Genomic DNA, 19,109 nt, shown 5'->3' with positions numbered 1-19,109 from the left:
ATATTTTGTGATCTATAGCTGGTAATTTATTTTAATTATGCCGCGCTGAATCAATTAATATATACGGAAATCAAAAAATTCGCATTCTGCATGCCACCAACAAAATGATAAAAAAAAAACAGAGCTAAAAAAGTGCTATTATGTAAGCATTAATTAAATCAATAAAATCAAGCAACTATTTTTAAGATACTGCATACACATTTGCTATTCAAATTTTCGTCTATCCATAGATCGATAACCGGCTAGCGAGAACAAGAATAGGAATATCAACAACAACAACAACATCACAAACAGCATTTGGGGAAGAGCTACTATCTATTGCTAATAGATCAGTTTTCGATTAATGCTCAGAATTAAGTCAGACAAAAAATGTATAAACACGAAAAACCCGAATTTTCAATTAAAGACAAAAGGAATATCGAAAATTCTTTTTCGTGCAAAAAAAAAAACGAACGCACAATAAATCTTGATATTTTAATGAACAAAATATAATAAAAAAAAACTCAGAGACTGAAACACAAACAGAAACTTGAAAGTGTAGCTAAATTCTTGATACACGCAGCATAGGCTAGGCTCTGAGGGGTAGGGACTCCCCACCCTCCCTCTTAATCTATAAAGTGCTCTGAGAGAGTAGCACCAATTTATTGAGTATACGATCCGAGTTCAGCTGCAACTAAGTTAAGCTCATCTTTACTCTTGGCCGTATAAATTAACAAATTCATCGACGAAAAAAAACTTGTTTCGCACACACACTCGCACACACATTCGCACACTCGCACGCACTTTATACTACACAGCACAGCACAGAGACAGAAGAGACTCTGACAATCAACTGTCACCGAAGCTGCTCCCCAACTCAATTTTGCGGTTGTGCGAGCACACATACTCACGCTTAATGTATGCATGTATTGGTGCTGCTCTCAGGTTGGCGTTGTTTTTTATTTTTTTCTTTCCGTTTTTTATTTTGAAGTCTTTTTTTTTGTTTTGTTGTGTTCAGCCGCGTTGTTTATATGGCAAAGACGGGCTGCGTTCATCTTCAGTTCGTCCACATCGGTCAGCACGGTATGAGCTCTAGTTAGGCTCCCTTCTCCCTCCCCAGTAAACAAAAAATAAAGTGAACAACGCCTAACTCAATCCCCATCCCAAAAAATCCACACAACAACAAACTCTACTAATGACAAGGACAAAAAAAAATACTATAAATAAATATATTTCAAAATATATTTAAAACTAAAATCCAACCAGTGCTTGTGTAAAATAATATTGAAAATTCCTGTTTGAAAAATTCACATTTTTAAAAATAAAACACATTTTCTTCATCTTTTTTCTCTATATTTCAAGATCGGAATTTTCAATTGCAAAATTTGTCAAAAAAAGAACAACAGCTAAACAAAAAAGTTACTGGCGTTTCTTGTGTCAATTTTTAAATTATTCGTTGCAAAATGGCGCGTGCAGTTCTATGCATGGTGAGTGTAAAACAATAAATATTATAATTAACCAAACAACAGAACACAAACTGAAAAAAAATGAGTAAAAATACAATTGAATTTCGGGTTGTCTGTTAACTGTAAAATTTTTAATGGCATTTTAACTGTAAATGTAGCTTGAGCACTTCAAAACGAATTTATTTCGATTGCATTATTATATGATCACCGAGTATGAACGTAATATTGACCGTTAGATTGGTTTTTGACTCATTGTCGTAAATTTCAAAATTCCCGTCTGTACACATACTTATTTAACACTTAGCGCTTAGCTAATCAAATAAAATAAAAAAAACTGGTAGGATCGGTAGATGCGAAATGCAAATAAATAATCGAAATATGAGTTCAACTTTTTGTCGTCGTTTGTCTAGAAATGCCTGAATACCAAGGCTGAGGTCTCTCTCTCCATAAAAAAAAAACTGCAAGTGCGATCAAAGTTAGTAGGTTTATTAACAACAATTTTAACTAGCAGATCCGGGTCAAGCCATAACTATACTTTTAACTCTAGAGTATTGAGTATTCCACGTGCCAAAGAAGTACACAAATAATAATAATAAATAAATAATAACAGGCATTTCGACTGAATCCGAAATACCGGTGATCTTCAACGTTGTATTTTTTGCAAAACGATTTCAAGTCTCGCTTTTAGTCGCTGTGTGCAAAAATCGTCTCGCCTAGTTATAATACAAGTTCTAACAGCTCGTATTTATTATTGGCAACTTTGTCAGCACGTCAGCTGCTAATCATTGGCTTGCTGTTGGCCATTTTTGCGTCAGCTGACAAAAATGCATGCTCGCAAATAAAAAACTTGGTAGAGGAGCATTAGAGGGAGAAAAAAGATTCGCAGTCAATAAATTTGCAATAAACTTTTACTCAAAGTATGCGATGAGATTTTTGACTAGCATTTTGTGTTTATTTGGTAGTCCACAGCCAATGAAGTTGTAGATTTAATTTATTTCATTGTGTTTTAACACGAATGCAAATTATCACAACTGCGTTGTTGTTAAACGTTGCAAACTTATGAATTGGTTTACCAAATTTAAGCAATGATTTAATATGGTGACTTTAGTTTGATCATCGGCGAAGAACTTCGCAAATGTCAGATAGCTGTGAGAAATATGCAATCACATTATAATTTTAGCGTTGACGACAGTTTTATTAGCTAAAGATTTTCATAATATTTATTTAGGCAATAACTTCCAAATCACAAGACAAAGTTTAGGCATATGTTTTCGAAAATAGTTCTTTAGTCTAATTATTAGTTTATCTTGCATATTTCTCATAGTTCTTTGGCAATTGTGTTAGTTCAGCACTTGTCACATCACGACAAGGAACCAAAGGAACTTGCACAAAATGGTGCTAAATACATCAACAATTCAGCGAACTCTTCGCTAGCCACTGCTAATTGGCATAATTGCAGTCCACGAAAAAAAAAACAAAAGGTGCAAATAGGATTAGGAATATGTTTTCTGGGATAGAGAGGGGAAACATTTATGAAAATTTATGACAGACACAGTTGACAAATCAACAGCTAAAGAGAGTGAGAAAAGGTGTCGTAATGAGGCCTAAGCGTTTTGATATCCATCAGCGACGACAACACCTTTTTTTTGCATAGACAGTGAATGGATAAACGGATTTTGGGATTTTACTTCACTTTTTTTGTCACCTGAAAAGTTTGGCTACCGTTTTGGGCATTGTCACACGTGCGACAGTTTCTTGACCTGTCTTTTGGGGTTAGACGAGTCCCCACCATAAAAAACAAGTATGAAAGCTACAGTTGAGTGTGCTCGACTGTGAGATACCCGTACCCATTTTGAATAAAAGAAAAAATATACCAAATTAATATACTAAACAAATATTAAAGTATACAAACGGCTATATTTGGTATTTTGATGTAAATATACCAAATTAACATACTGAAAAATACTACAAAATATTCCAAGGGCTATTTTAGGTATACTAATAAATTCAAAATATACCATAGAGTGCAGTAAAAGTACTACATTAGAAATATACCAAAAGCTTACTCGGTATATGGATATAATACTAAATTCATAATATGTCAGCCAAATCAATTAAGATCCCTTGTAAGTAGGCGCTATAATACCCTTCTACTTTATGTGTAGCGGGTATACAAAAACAGCTGAGCAGCGTTTGGCTTGAATCGCTGCTGGTTGTGCATTTATTTTTTTTATTTTTATCAAGATTTGCTGTTGCTGGAGCTCGTCTCTTTAAGCCAATTGCTTGCTGTCTGGCCTGGGTTCGTGTCTCCCTGGACACATTTTAGGCCACGGCTCGCTGACACGTACACGGCGTGTTGTCCAATTTGTTTGCCATGCGGTCGTCGCTCTGGACGCTTCACTTGCCTTTGCTTTCCTATCGCGGCATACACACTTGTTATACACTTTACAGAGAGGAAATAATTAATCTTCTTGCAATTTTCCCAAAGCATTATTAAAAACACAATTGCGCCGTAAATTTCGGGTGTGCTGAACTGAGCTTCTAATTAGCTTTAATAATTGTAGTTGGGGAATTTCTGCAAGAGTATTTTGGCTTCGTTGTACCTAACAAAAAAAAGTATTTAACTTTAACTTTTCAAAAGTCGGGAATATCTTTTCTGGTTTTGTTGTGCTCGCTGCATTTAAAGATTTCGGATTTAGATACGACTCGAAAGTGCTGTAGCATCTGCCCAAGAATTCTTTGCAATCACATATCTTATCAAGTTGTAGTTCTTTTTGACGCTATAAAGGTACATACAGTGTGAGTCATAAAAGTGTTGGCTGAATGTTAGCTCAAGTCAAGTGTTTGGCATGCCAAATAGTTTTGCGAAGACGAGCAGCTAGTTTTTATTGGCTTTATTTAGGCCCATAAAAGAAGAGCTGTCGCTCAAATTTGCTGTTCTACAGCCCATTTAATGATGGCGTTAAACTTTTGATTGCGTTTTACAGTTTTGTTCACAGCCATAAATTGCTTACATATATTGACAGCGTCGAGCTGGTTTCTTACGGTGATTTAATCAGCGAATGTCGCGATATAGATAAAGATGCTTTGCGATTACATCATTGGCATTTGATAAAGCGATGAAAGGTTATTCCCCAATATTAGCTACAGATTAGTACAGTTGGCACAAAAGTTCTTTGTTTGCTCTGACATTTAAGCGTCTCTTTTTTGGCTACTTTATTGAAATAGCCAAAATTAACAATGCTTGGTCACTTTCGATGATTACCTCACCACGCCGAGAGGTCACTTTCAGTTCTTGAATCACCTTCACTTTTACTCAGTGACTCGCAGCAATTTCTTCGCTTTCAATTGGGTGCTTTAAAGGTCTCTCAACCATCGAGGCATTTGGCTTGTTGTTGCTTGATACGCAAACGGGCTAAAATTTGATATTGCATATACATATTTATCTATAATTCAAAATCTAGAAATGCAAATTAGCTTTTGTGAGATTCGTCAGCGATTAAAACAAGCAAAAACCAAAAAAAAAAAAAAAAAATTAAAATAAAGATATCTCAAAGAGACTGAAAAAAAATCACAAAGCAGCAAATAGTCGAGGAGAGGCGAGGCGAGGCGAGACGAGAAATAACGAAACTGCTTGAAGAACTGACTTGAGTTTTGTTTCTTTTGCGAGCCTCGTTTAAATAAAAACGAAATCGATACACAAAACAAGAGATATTTGATAAATGAGCCTGCTCAAAATGCCAAGAGTCGGCAGCAAAAAAGAAAGTAAAAGTGCCTTTTTAAAATATCAAAAAAATGCATATATAATATATGTTATATTGTATAATAATGATGTCAGAGCTGTGCTTTGGTCTATTAAGTTTAATTGGTTTAAAGGAATTGCAGCAATTAATTAGATTCTTTACAGTGTGTCACTAAAGAGACGTATTTTATTAGATGTTTGCTAGGCTGCAATTGTGAGTTAGAACTATAAAGATGACGTTTGACTTGGAGAGAGAGAGCGAGAGATGTGATATCAATGAACTCATTAGCGCTGGGCATAATTTAGTCGACAAACAAATTCTGCGCTAATTAAATCAGTGTCTGGATTAACTGGTAAATCCAAAAAAAGCACAATTCTGGAAATACTTGTTTTTGGCCCATTGGCCATTCGGGTAGAACATTTCAAAAGGTCCAGTTTAAGGCCGTGTTCGATGATGTCTAATAACTCTTTAATCGGCTGACTTGTTGCCGGGTTGCCTCATTTAAATATTTCTGTTTCGCATAATTTAACAAGTTTCACAATCAATTTGAAGTCTTTTACTTTTTTATTGTGTTCAGCACACAAAACAATTTCAAAATCAAACTGCAACTGGAACAATATTAATAAATATAAACTGCAGTTGTGTCGATCGATTAAGGTCAGACACCGCCCAAAGCAGTTGCATTTTATTTTTATCATTTCTGTTGCTGCGTGCAACAACGATGCCAACTGACCTTGAGGTGTAAGAAATGAGAAGAAACTACAAGAAAATAATCATAAAAAAAAGGTCTCGTTGACGCGAAAAGGGCAATCGAAATGGCAGACGACTCAAAAACCGAAATCATGGCTAAAAACCAGTTTTGGTCCCATAACGGGCACGATTACGATGATTACCAAACTAATGATGAGCGTTATGCCACGCCAATGATGATGATGATGAAGTTGATCATGATGTCGAAGTTGTAGCTTGCCATGTAAACAAAGTGTGTGCGTGCGAGCACAACTCGATTAATACATATAGAAAATAACATGCGGCTCCAACTCTATATCGTATGAATGGAGTGAGTTAGTTGCCTCTGAAAGCTGAAAGACCGCCCAGCTGTCTCGAAGATTTTGTCTGACAACTTATGCAAAACTATGCATAAGATTCATGGCACATTGTTGCTGCACCGACAAGGCTGGCAGAACTTTTCGGGTCACACATCGTAGTAGTAGATGCATAACTATTGCCAGTCTCCTCACAACTCGTGGTGCAACGTCAACGTGATATACGAGCACAGCGAGTTGCCGCCTGACGTTGCACGCACCTCAATGAAATGTGAACTTTAAAATGCCGCCTGTCGAATGCCGCAAGTGTTTATTCAAATCGTCAATACACACTCATAATTGATTTCGCTTCGAGATTCAATTCGAGTTACACGCATGCATTTGGGGCATGCCACTTGCTGATGCCTGCTACCCGAAATGCCATTTGCTAATTAAGTCTAACAAATGAATCCAGCTCCAGCTCAAAAGTTATGCAATCTGAGAATGTGGGGGCGCTCATGTGATGGGCGTGCCTTGGCAATTAATTGACTCAATTCAGCTGCGTCTGAGGGTTTAAGGTTTGTCTCAGCATCCCCGCTGAGTTCAATTTCAATTTGCTCTGTGAACTGTTATTGTATTTGCAATTTCTGATCAATTTTGCATTTGCATATTATTTTTTACAGCTGGCTTTTTGAAATAAATTACAAATTTAATTAGACTGCACGCTCGTTAAAGTTGACCTTAAAAAAACGGTCTCAAACTGTTTGCAAACAGGTGGCCAGCATGCCGCGCCTCTTCAATGCTGCCACCATCAATCAATAACCACATTTTAATATTCAATTATGTGGAACACACACAGAAAAAAAACTTCAATTCCAACTTAATCGAAAGAAAAGTTTTTTACAACTTTCGGCTTAATATATTTATGACGGTGTGTTCAGACCAGCTGAACGATTACGATTTAAATAATTCAGCATGATTAACGTGTCCTTTGTTTCCGTGCAGCTCTTACTTTAAATCACTCAGACTCAACTCCCAACCTTTTGTTGCAACTTAAGCCAGAGATTGCAATTTATCAGTCGCATTTATCACGGTGAAAAGTTACAAATTGTTCGCGTTTGATGAAAAGTTTTTTGGTGTTGGCTGCTGCCAAAGTTGTAAAGCCACAACATTAATAATGCGCGTTAGCTGTGTGTAAAAAGGTCAATGTTGCAAATGAATCATGCGTGCAACGCAACGGCAACGGCAACAACAACAACAACAACTACAAAAGGCTGCCCCCAAATAAATGTTGTAGACAATGAGATCGCGGACTCTGTTTTTTTTTTTTTTTTTTTTGGCGTTTGATATGTGGGTGACAAGACAAGAGACGACAGGGCGACCTTTGTTGTCAGCAGCTGCAATAAATAAATGAAAAATACAAATCGAAACCAGACTTGAAATATGGATTTTAGATTTCATGTTGGACAACAAGTGTGCGCAAGTATGTGTGGAGATTTTGGAGCAGGTAGCACCTCCATCATCATCAACATCAACATAGCAGCAGCATCATCAGCACCTTGGCAACGGCAGCTGCATAAATTTTTTTTATAAACTCCGTTGAATTTTTGCAACCATCCGGAATCTTGAGGCTGCCAATCAAAGCGCAGTCGCGAGCCTCGTTGCTGGCCATTAAATCAATTTGCATTAATGAGTTACCATTGGCCATTGTGGTGCAGAGTTTTGCTTTGCGGCCTTTCGTCTCTGCTACCGAACAAATACGGTTAGACAAACAAATTGTCTACTTCGCCTCACGTTCAATATTATATATTAATAAAGTCTGACTATAAAATTATTGACCTTATCGCAAAAATTCAAATTTTTATTTAACTGTCTTTGCCATCAATTTATGGCCCTTTAAAAAGCGTTAAGCCTGACAATTAAGTGCCATTGTCTTTCGATTATAAAGCAAACAATACAAATAACTCATAAAATAGTAGTTGCGATTAAATGCAGTTTACATTGCAAACGATATTTTCGTGTATTAGAAGCACACCCTGTCCTTTAGTTAATCCATTAATTATGTTTAGCTTAATGTGAAGGTCGTCATCGATGTGAAGTGTTAACCTTTATGCTATATTAGTGGTAACCTAGCACCACAGAGAAGCCGTCACATATCTAAGAATTATTGCTTTATGAATTCTAAATTTGGGATATGATTATTTGTGTCGCATTTTTGTATGTGTTTGGGAACTGGTTTCGTTATAAGGAAGTTTCTTAGCATTGCCGGAACTTAAAAGTGACTTATAGTATATAAACTAAGTATGTATGTATGCTAATATACTTGCTACGAGTATATTATGCAAATATCTCCAGCTGTTCACCTCTTGCTTTTTTTTTGGATACATTGCCATCTAGGGGATTGCGTAACAGTAGATGTGTTCCTCATCAAAATATATTAAAACCACATTCTATTGAGGCAAGAAGTGAATGGCTGCAAACAAATTAATAGAAATTTAACGCGATTCAATTAACTTTTATTTGGCTGTCAAGCCAGCTTCGAGAACTAAGCTAATTGACCATAGCTGTCAGCGATGTCTCGACTGCTTAGTTTGCGTAACCACGGCGATGCAGTCAAAAAAAAAAGATACAAATGTATCTAATAGAGGTGACGCAGAGTAATTTGCTGCGACAAATGCGCACAAAATTGACTTGATAGGTGCAGCAGCAGCAGAAATCCAGTTCGACTTTAAGTTTGTCATCTTATGTCTCGTCTTATGACGTCTGACGACGAGTCAAATCTACTGGAAACGAGAATTTTGCCGTGATTTAAATACGTATACGTTTATATTATATTTTACGCCTTTGACATTTTAACTGGGCCCATCCGAGAGGCATTTTTGGACATTATTTTTTTTTTCATTTTTGCAAACTAAACGAATCGAACCGGATCTAAATGGCGGCTGATTTGAATACATAAATACAAAAACAATCAGAAAAAACAATAAGACAGTCAGCTGAGCTGCGCTAAGCTCAGCTCTGCGGTTAGCTGCCTTGAGTAGAGGCATCTTTATATATTTATATATATTTCTTTTTAACTTGACTCATCTCGGTGGTCTATGCAAATTAAGTCAAGCACAAGACACCAAAGTCAAGACTTCATTCCACAAACGAAAGCAAAAGTTGTGGGTGTGTCTCTAGCGACGAGAGTATTATATTTTAAAACAAATTATTTATGGCTTTTTCAACAATTTTTTACAGCTCGTCGCTTGCATTTGGTTGCAATGCGCATACTCTGCTAAGTTCGATGCAGAGAATCGACGATTGATTGTCGATATTAACGATAAAAAGACAACGAATCAACAATACTATTCCTCAAACTTTGACACAAGTAAGTAATGACGTTTAACAATTTGTTTAATAACATCGCTTAATCTCACATTTGAAACAACATCCAAAAAAAAAAAAAAAAAAAAATTAAAAAGTAAACAGCAACTTGAACGTAATTCTCTCTTTTCTCACATAATTGTTGTAATATATTAGTTTGAAATTTGTATCATCTTATATATTTTTCATAATCTTAATCTATTTGCGCACCATTCATGCAGTTTGTTAGTTTTTTTGTGTAAAGTAGATCAATTTGTATTTGTAATTTGTTTGTTTTTAAGTACGTAGTTGTTTCCCCCCTTCAGTATTAAGTAATCGTCTTGGGTTCCCCCCGCCCTCCACTGTAGGTCAAGACTTACACATTAATCCCACCACAAAAGCGAACCAACAAAAAACAAAAACAAAACCAACCAACAACAACTATCAACCAATCAATCAACAAAACAACAACAACATAAATCTCTTTGTAGTTGTTTTATGATTTTATCTATTATATTATTATTTTTTACCCCCAAAAAAACGCCCCCCAGTAGCTCAGCTTTACTAAACTCACCGTAGAAACCGTAGTTTTGCGACGTAGCTAAAACTCAAAATTGTAAATATTTTATGCTCAAAAATCAACAACAAATCGCTCTCTTTCTATCTCTCTCTCTACTCTACTCTCAACTCTTTCTCTCTCACACACAAAACACACACAATCAATCAACCAACCAATCAATCAATCAACTTCTATCTCTCTCTTTTACATAAATATATTTCTTATATATAGTTTTATGTATCTATTTTGTTCTTAGTGGAAAAAAGTTATACATAAAATACAAAAATATATATACAAAAAGGCTTCGCATACTCATACTCTCTCCTCTCACCCATAAAATTCAACCAAACCCAAAAAAACCCTACTCCAAGTACAAAATTAAAAATTCAATTCCAAAAAGGACAAAACAACAACAGCAACCACACACTATCAAAAAAAAAAAAAAAAAACAACAATCCACACCCAGACAAACAAACATTTTCTCTCTTTCCAAATTTCATCTCCTTATCCTTACATAAGAAGAACAATATCTTCTCGTAAATATCGTTCGTGAACTCTTGCAGTTGCAGCGCCCAAAAAGCAGGCTATAAATTGATGTTAGGCAGTTTAAGAGGCAGGTTAAAACAACAGCAAAGGCAACAACAACAGGAACAAGAAACAAGTACCAAATATATTCACAGCACAAACTCAAATTCAAAAACTCAATCACACCAAAATACAACAAAACAAAAAAACCAAAGTTATACTCTACAACATTATCTTTCAAAATAATTCCTCCCGACACTCCTCCCATCACTACCAACAACAACAACAAAATTTTCAAAACCCTACAAAAATATACTGCAAAATTGCAACCCAACAATCAACAATCGTCGTCGCAACAAAAAAAAAAAAAACAAATACTGACACTCAGATGCCTATCGATATGGCTACGATGTCGGCAAGACTGGAAACTTCCATCATGAGACGCGTGGCCCCGATGGCGTCACTTATGGCTGTTATGGCCTCATCGATCCTTATCATCTGCTCCGAGCCACACACTATGTGGCCGATGTGCATGGCTATCGGACAGTGGAGCCGGAGAAGCCAGTGGAGACCTTCCCGCCCGGTCTGTACAATGAGACGAACGGCGGACCCTCAGAGCCTGGCATTCTGCTGCAGTGGCACGAACTCTACTTCCCCATTGGCTGCGGCAAATTCGAGGGCGGTGCCGTCCATGATATACCCTACTTTGTAGTGGATGAAGTAAGCACACGATGACACATGTGATGAAATATATGTGTGTGAAGATGTGAGATCATTGGGCTTAACACCCACATTACTCACCAAAATGCTACAAATCGTATTTCTAGAACAAAAACAAGAACATTGGAACTTCCGGTTCCACACAGTTCGCCTCAAACATACCCGTGCTCAAGGGTGAGGGAGTGAAGAGTTTGCCCATCCATAAGCCCACCGGACCCAAGGGTCTCTTCGATGTGGAAGGAGGACACACACATGCCGGACCTGGTGATCAGGCGCCATCATTCCACTCAGTTGCAGCCCTTAGACCGGGCGACAGTGGTGCAGGCAGTGAGCAAATTTGACTAGGGTTCAGCAGAGTCCAGTGTTGGGCAGGATTCAAATCTTTGTGTTTCAGATAATGGACAATACACGCCCGATCCGAATCCCTACAAACATGTTGTAGGCCCCGAGGGAGGTTTCGGCGGCTTTGGTCCCAACGGTGGACCCGTTGGTCCCAATGGTGGATTCGGTCCCAATGGCGGACCTAATGGTCCCAATGGAGGCTTTGGCCCCAATGGACCTAATGGAGGATTCGGACCAAATGGCGGTCTCGGACCCAAGGGTCCTTCCGGACCTAATGGCCCTAATGGACCACCCGGACCTAAGGGACCTCCCGGACCACCTGGACCTCCCGGACCTGTCGGCGCGGGAGGCGGTGCCTCAGGAAAACCGGTATATAGGGATGGTGATCGCACTGGCAACGGTGCTGGTGGCAATAATGGTCGTGGCGATAATTACGGTCCCGGTGGCGGTGCCGGCGTTGGTGGCGGAGATCGCACTGGCACTGGTTCCGGTGGCGGTGTTGGTGGCGGTGATCGCTACAACACTGGCACTGGTGCCGGCGTTGGCGGTGGCGATCGCCTTGGCCCTGGTGCCGGTGGCGGTATTGGCAGTGGAGATCGTTACAACACAGGTTCCGGTTCGGGTGTTGGCGGTGGAGATCGCTACAACACTGGTGCCGGTGCTGGCGTCGGTGGTGGTGATTATCACCACACTGCCGCTGGTTCTGGTCCCAGTGGTGTCGGCGCTTACCACCCTGGCAGCGGTTCAGGAGCTGGTGCTGGCGGTAACACTGGTCCCGGTCAAGGCTCCGGCTTTGGCGGCGGTAATGCCAGCGGTCCTAGCGGTGTGGGCGGTGGCAACGCTTACCGTCCTGGCAGTGGTGGCAACACTGGCAACGGTGGTGCCTACCAAGCCGGTAGTGGTGATGCTTACCGTCCCGGTAGCGGTGGAAACACTGGTGCCGGTAACGGCGGTCGCCCAGGCAGCGGCTTTGGCGGCGGCTCTGGCGCTTACACTGGCAATCAGCCCACCAACAATGGCGCCTACACAGAAACCTATACACAGACCAATACCGGTTTTCCTGGGGCGGTGCAGTATACACCAGGTTAGCTCAATTTCGAGATTCGTCGCAGCACAGATCAAAATTTGACCAAGCCTCCCGGGGGAATCCCAAAATGGCAATTGGCATCGACAGCTTCAGATTCGTAGGTGTTTTCAACTGGTTTGCCCTTGGATGGTTTGTTCAAATTTTCGTCTGTTTGCTTGGCGTAGTTTTAAGTTCTCCATACTTTATGTCTATATTACGCATTAATTTATTATTTATTTTAAGCAGATCTTGTTTATTTTCAGCCAAGAAAAAACAAAAAAAAAAAAAACCGCACATTCGTTTAAATATTAATCTGTTGTTATTTTAAATGCAATCCCACACAAGATAAAACAATTTCTTAGGCACACACAATGCAGGGCAAACTTAGGGCATCGTCCTCCCCACCACTTCCCTTATACACACTTATAGTTATCGTTATCGTTATTAGAGCACTTTTGCTATGAGCGCACAATCAATCAAAAGCAATATATAAATATATATCGAACTCTACCTCTCTCTCAATCTCTATATCTATCTGTCTATCTCTCTCTTTCTCTGTCTGTATCTGTCACTATCTGTTTACTATCTGCACGAGTTATCGTTATCAAGCACAATCGATAAATTCAAACATATTATCGATCAATTCCAATTATTATCAGCACTTTTTCCTTATCACTGTTTTTTGTTTCTTCAGTCCAGCATTTGACTGAGAAACTACGCACAAAATCACAGTTACTTCACCACTGTCACAGTTCACAATTATTTCACAGTTACTTCACAATCTTGCTCCCATGTAAGAGATTTCCATTTTTCTTTCAACACACCGACACAAAAACACAAAAGCACACACATAGACCTACTCGCACTCGTTCATGTCGCCAACTTTTGAACTGCCTTGGCTCATTTGTAAACTATTTACTCACACAATGCACAATGCCACGCCCACGAACAAATCGCTTAAGCAATGCTACTAACTGTTAATGGTTTTAGTTAATAATTAATGCTGTTTTTTTTTTCGAGACTTTGTTAAACCTACCTTTTAAGAAAATCCCCCACTAAACATAAACCTAAACGTAAGCATGTTAATTATAAGTTTTTGGTATCGGTTTCCCTTGCACTTGACCTAGACCTAAGTTGTCCAATTCTATCTGAATGTTCGTTGTAGTACCACATATGCATACGTAGTAGTACCTAGAAGTACCGAGTAGCCTATGTACCTATGTACGTGTTATCGTAGTTAGTCCTTAGCTAAGTTAAATAGTCAAAAAAAAAGATTAACCAGTAAAATGTATTTTATTGAATACATATTAATCGTTTGCACTTGCATCGTATTATCCTCTTTTTTACTCTAGGAAGCGGTAAATATAACGGAAATAGCGGACGCTATACCGGTAAGTATTACTAAACCCCCATCTACATATATTGGCAATCCATTCTAATCAATCGAATTTTTACTTGTTAACAGATGTTCCTAATGGCAGATACTATCATGATGATTCTGGTAAATATGTTCACGTTGAAGGCCCAACCGGTCCTCCAGCTCCCCCATATGTGCACGTAGTTGGACCCGAAGGCGGTTATGGAGGTGAGGGCGGCAATGGAAACGGCGGCGGTACCGGACCTAACGGCCCTGGAGGCCCCAATGGACCCGGCGGACCAGGCGGTAAGTTAAACACTCAAGTCTGCGCGCAGCGCCCATTAATTCTTTCGCTTATTCAGGCCCAAAGGGACCCAAAGGACCACCCGGCCCTCCCGGACCACCAGGTAAGTTGGTAGTCCCATTACCTTACGCATATAAGGAAAAGTAAAATGCGTTTGAGAATGAAATACGTATTTATGGTGTGTAGGACCACCCGGACCTCCCGGACCCGATCGTGGCGGACCTAAAGGACCTAAGGGCCCACCAGGACCTCCCGGACCACCTGGCCCAGACCGTCCAGGACCTAAAGGACCTCCCGGACCACCCGGACCCGATCGCCCAGGACCCAAGGGACCTCCTGGCCCACCCGGACCCGATCGTCCCGGACCACCAGGACACGGTGGACATGCTGACCTGAGCCCACCTGGTAAATTGCAACAGCAAATGATTAAATTATCAAACCTCTACCGAATGAATTTGCATTTAATTAATATTGTCCATGATTTTTTCTAGCACCTGGTCCATTCAGCCCAAAGGATCCCAGACATTCGGACAAGGAAACTCCTGGCTATTTGCCACCAGATCAACCGGGTAAAAACGCACAAAAGCCCCCATCTTCCTCACACGTCATTCAGCCGAATACTACACCAACTTTTAAGCCAAATTATGTTCATAACGATAATTCAGTGCATAAGTTTGAAAAGCCAACCACTAAGTCGCCACTAACCTATATTCCTCCTTCTTTCCCAAATACCGCTCCTCCCCGTCATGTTCCTGTGTATCCCCAACCTCAACCAATACAGCCAAAGGTCCCGGCTATCACTATTAATACGGAACGACCAAGCCGTACAACACCAGTAATTACGGGTAATTTTGATTTCCATAAGACTGTACCACCACAACCTACAGTTGTAGTACAACCCAGACCACAACCTACACAACCCGAACGTCCTATTATTACATTCAACACACCCAAACCGACTCCCAGAACACCATCGACTGCTATACCAGTCTACAAACCATCGACTCCACGTCCATTCCAGACGCCGTCGACATTCAAACCCATATACGTACCCGAAACGATCACGAACTCTGCACCTCATTACGTACAGCCAAAACCGCAGCCACAGCCACAACCACGACCACAGCCACAACAAAAACCACAACAACCACAACCACGACCACAGCCACAACAAAAACCACAACAACCACAACAACGACCACAAGCACACCCACAACCTTATCCTCAACCAAATGTAACACCACGTCCATCTCCCCCACTCTCCTCCCGCAGCGAAACCTGCGTTTGTAAAAACGAACAGACGCACTCATTTACCTCCTCCTCCACCACCTCTAACTATCCCAACCCGAATCCGGCCTCGGTCGACTTTAACAAACAATTCACCGGCTTCAATGGAAACACGAATTTCGGCAGCTTAACAAATGCCATGTCACTGAACCAAATCCCCGTCGTGCCACAAGCACCTGGCCTGCCCGCCTTCTATCCACCCGACAAGCTACCCAAGGGTGCTGTGATCGCGTTCATGCCAGTGGTTATCCTGCCCCAGGAATACTATACCAACTGCGAGGAGAATTCTCTACACATCACTGAAAACAAATACCAAACTGTTGATCCTTTCCCGCTGGGCGTGCAGCCTGCTGCCATACCGAATGCCTTCAGTGTGCACTCAATCTTCTCGGGGGAATCACCGAGGGATCAATGCATGTGCCCATGCTCCTGCACACAGAACCTGAACAAATCGTACAAGAAACGTGAAACTAATGCTGAGGATGCTGCTGAGGTTAAAGCCGCTGTAGAACCTGTAGCTGAAGCTACCACTGTTGAGGAAATCAAGGTTGAAGCACCTGTAGAAGTTAAGGCTGAGGCGCCCGTCGAGACCAAGATTGAGACACCTGTTGCTGAAGCTTCTACTCCCGTTGAGGTCAAGGTTGAAGCACCTGTCACTGGTGAAGAAACCAAGGTTGAGGCTCCAGTTGCTGAAGCTTCCTCTCCTGTGGAAGTCAAAGTTGAAGCACCCGTTGCTGAAGCCAAGGTTGAAGCTCCAGTTGCGGAAGCTTCTTCCCCTGTGGAAGTCAAGATTGAGGCACCAGTAGCTGAAGTTAAGGCTGAGGCTCCCGTTGCTGAAGCTTCATCTCCCGTAGAAGTCAAGGTTGAGGCACCCGTTGCCGAAGCTTCCTCGCCTGTGGAGACCAAGGTTGAAGCACTCGTTGCTGAAGCCTCCTCTCCAGTAGAAGTCAAGGTTGAGGCACCCGTAGCTGAAGTTAAGGCTGAGGCTCCCGTTGCTGAAGCTTCATCTCCCGTAGAAGTCAAGGTTGAGGCTCCTGTTGCTGAAGCTTCTTCCCCTGTGGAAGTTAAGGTCGAGGCACCCGTCACTGAAGCCAAGGTTGAGACTCCCGTTGCTGAAGCTTCCTCGCCTGTGGAAGTCAAGGTCGAAGCACCCGTAGCTGAAGCCAAGATTGAGACTCCCGTCGCTGAAGCTTCCACCCCAGAGGAAGTCAAGGTTGAAGCACCCGTTGCTGAAGCCAACGTAGAGTCTCCCGTTGCTGAAGCTTCATCTCCCGTGGAAGTCAAGGTTGAGGCACCCGCTGAAGCTAAGGTGGAGACACCAGTCGCTGAAGCCTCTTCCCCTGAGGAAGTTAAGGTTGAAGCACCCGTTGCTGATGCCAAGATTGAGGCTCCAGTTGCTGAAGCTTCCTCTCCTGTGGAAGTCAAGGTAGAAGCACCCGTAGCTGAAGCCAAGGTTGAGACTCCCGTCGCTGAAGCTTCCTCCCCTGTGGAAGTCAAGGTCGAGGCACCCGTTGCTGAAGCCAAGGTAGAGTCTCCCGTTGCTGAAGCTTCATCTCCCGTGGAAGTTAAAGTAGAGGCACCAGCTACTCTGACGACCGAGAACGAAAAAATCACCGAATCGACCTCGAACTAGACAACAACAATTAGGAACTTCTACATGAATTGGACGTCTGGACGTCACTGAAACTGAAAACTCTGCTCTAAGCCCTAGAGCATCCCCCGCTTTCAACCCGAATCCCAGCACTGCAAGCACCGCTAATTCCCAACAGCACATAATCCCAGCCCGAAGCTCCTCAACTAACCCAGCTAACACAGCTTAGTCATAAGTGTTTTTAGTAACGAGAATACTCTCTCAACCAGGAAAGGAAAATCAGAAAATGGAAAGTAAAAAAAAAAAAAAACGAAAAATGTTAGAAAAACAAAAAGAAAAGCGAGACGAGAAAAGTGCCTATTATTGTGTTCGTTAAAAAAATTTCTTTTGATCAAAATGCACTCCAAGCTTCTTGTCAACTCTGTCAACTATTTACTCAATCTATCTGACTTTACTGTTATAGTGTTGAATTTTCCAATTTTCCTTGAACGGGGAAAATATGATTGTTTGTGACATGTTGTTTATTATGCATTTTTTTGTGTTTCTATGTATTAACTTGTATTTTGTTCACTTTCTTTAGATTTAGTTGATAGTTTATTTAATCTCTACTCTAATAATGCTTAAAACACGGAGAAATGAATTGTTATGTCTAAAGAGAAATTATGAAATTAAATAAAATGTAAGAAAAATCAATTGTATACTGCGTTTTCATTTATTTGGACGAATCGTATAAAATATTTTTATATCACCGCCTAAAAGTATGCTGTTCCTAGCACCTTTCCAACAACAAATGGAGACTCGGGCCTGCCAAGGCTTATCCAAGATCCAAACCAAAGCCCAAAGCACTTGTCAGCGCACAAAATTGCTGTCGAAAATCTTTTAAAAATTGAAACGAAATTATTTTAATAATCATGATTTGTTTGTCTAGCGTCAAGAACACTCTCGGTCTGTTGTTGTTGAGTTGTTCTACCCTGTAGAGGAAAAATGACCGAGATTTATAATTTTGACAGCAGATTTAAATTGTCTAGAAATGAAAAAAAAATTGTACACAGGAATTTGCAAAAATGTAAATTTGATGAATGAAGTAGTAAAATTTAAAAAATCCCAAATAATATTTATTTTAATTAGCATAAAAATATAATAAATATGCTTAAAAGAAAAGTTGTAATCTAATAAAAAAGACCTTCCAATTTGGGTTACAAACAATTAAACTGATTGTAATATATCAATACTTTACTTATATTTGTAAAATGATTGTTAGTTATTCTTGTACATCCCTGCTCTCACAACTTAATTTTTGTTATATAATATAAAAGTCTAATCATATTTTATAGCGCATCCTTTTGTGTACCACTGCAAGTCTTTTCACTTACTCTCTAGTTGCCTTTAACTGTGGTTGGCTGTGCGTAAAATTGTTACGAAAGTAAAAAAGTTTTTCTAAATATGTTTTTCCAAAGAACAAAAGACTTTGCCGCTGGAGTTTTATTTAAGAAATGTATTATTTTTGCAGCCTTTTGATAGGTAAAAAAAATTATTGGAACGAAAGGTTAGGACTAAACTGAAAATGTAAATTTTTGTTTGTATTTTGATTCACTGGAAACGAAGTCATAACAAGTTAGCTATTATTTATGTTTCCTGGCTAGCAATGCAATTCATGGTTGTGATAAGAATTGAAACCGAAAGGGCAAGCCCTCAGTTGTTGCATAATGAGTTGAGCTTAAAGAGCAACAATTTTTACAATATCTTTGCGGGCATTTCACCTTGAATCGTCAACGTAACCCAGTTTTTTTTTCTTTTCAA

The 19,109-nt window shown here is 40.1% G+C and overlaps 1 protein-coding gene across 8 annotated transcripts; it reads left to right on the top strand.

The window, feature by feature from the left end:
* The first annotated feature begins 1,004 nt into the window (after window positions 1-1,004).
* Window positions 1,005-17,648, top strand: LOC117569953 (collagen alpha-2(IX) chain). 8 transcript variants are annotated; one of them, XM_052004142.1, is made up of 12 exons: window positions 1,005-1,062; window positions 1,342-1,466; window positions 9,454-9,583; window positions 11,031-11,362; window positions 11,470-11,689; window positions 11,757-12,788; window positions 14,123-14,161; window positions 14,236-14,433; window positions 14,490-14,534; window positions 14,618-14,836; window positions 14,923-15,000; window positions 15,213-15,338. In XM_052004142.1, exons 2-12 carry the CDS (start codon window positions 1,443-1,445, stop codon window positions 15,236-15,238), a joined length of 2,343 nt encoding a protein of 780 aa, XP_051860102.1. In that variant the 5' UTR covers window positions 1,005-1,062; window positions 1,342-1,442; the 3' UTR covers window positions 15,239-15,338. The 8 variants fall into 8 exon arrangements, with proteins under 8 accessions (XP_051860102.1, XP_051860098.1, XP_051860095.1 ...); XM_052004138.1 differs by lacking the exons at window positions 11,031-11,362; window positions 11,470-11,689; window positions 11,757-12,788 and adding exons at window positions 16,788-16,859; window positions 17,217-17,648 and having other exon boundaries at window positions 14,923-16,580; XM_052004135.1 differs by lacking the exons at window positions 11,031-11,362; window positions 11,470-11,689; window positions 11,757-12,788 and adding exons at window positions 17,004-17,144; window positions 17,217-17,648 and having other exon boundaries at window positions 14,923-16,742.
* The last annotated feature ends 1,461 nt before the right edge of the window (window positions 17,649-19,109 follow it).

The sequence above is a fragment of the Drosophila albomicans genome, chromosome 3 (genome assembly GCF_009650485.2).
Source record: "Drosophila albomicans strain 15112-1751.03 chromosome 3, ASM965048v2, whole genome shotgun sequence".
NCBI classification, from domain to species: domain Eukaryota; kingdom Metazoa; phylum Arthropoda; class Insecta; order Diptera; family Drosophilidae; genus Drosophila; species Drosophila albomicans.
The sequence above is the reverse complement of the archived record's forward strand: the minus strand, read 5'-3'. Positions and strand labels throughout refer to the sequence as shown.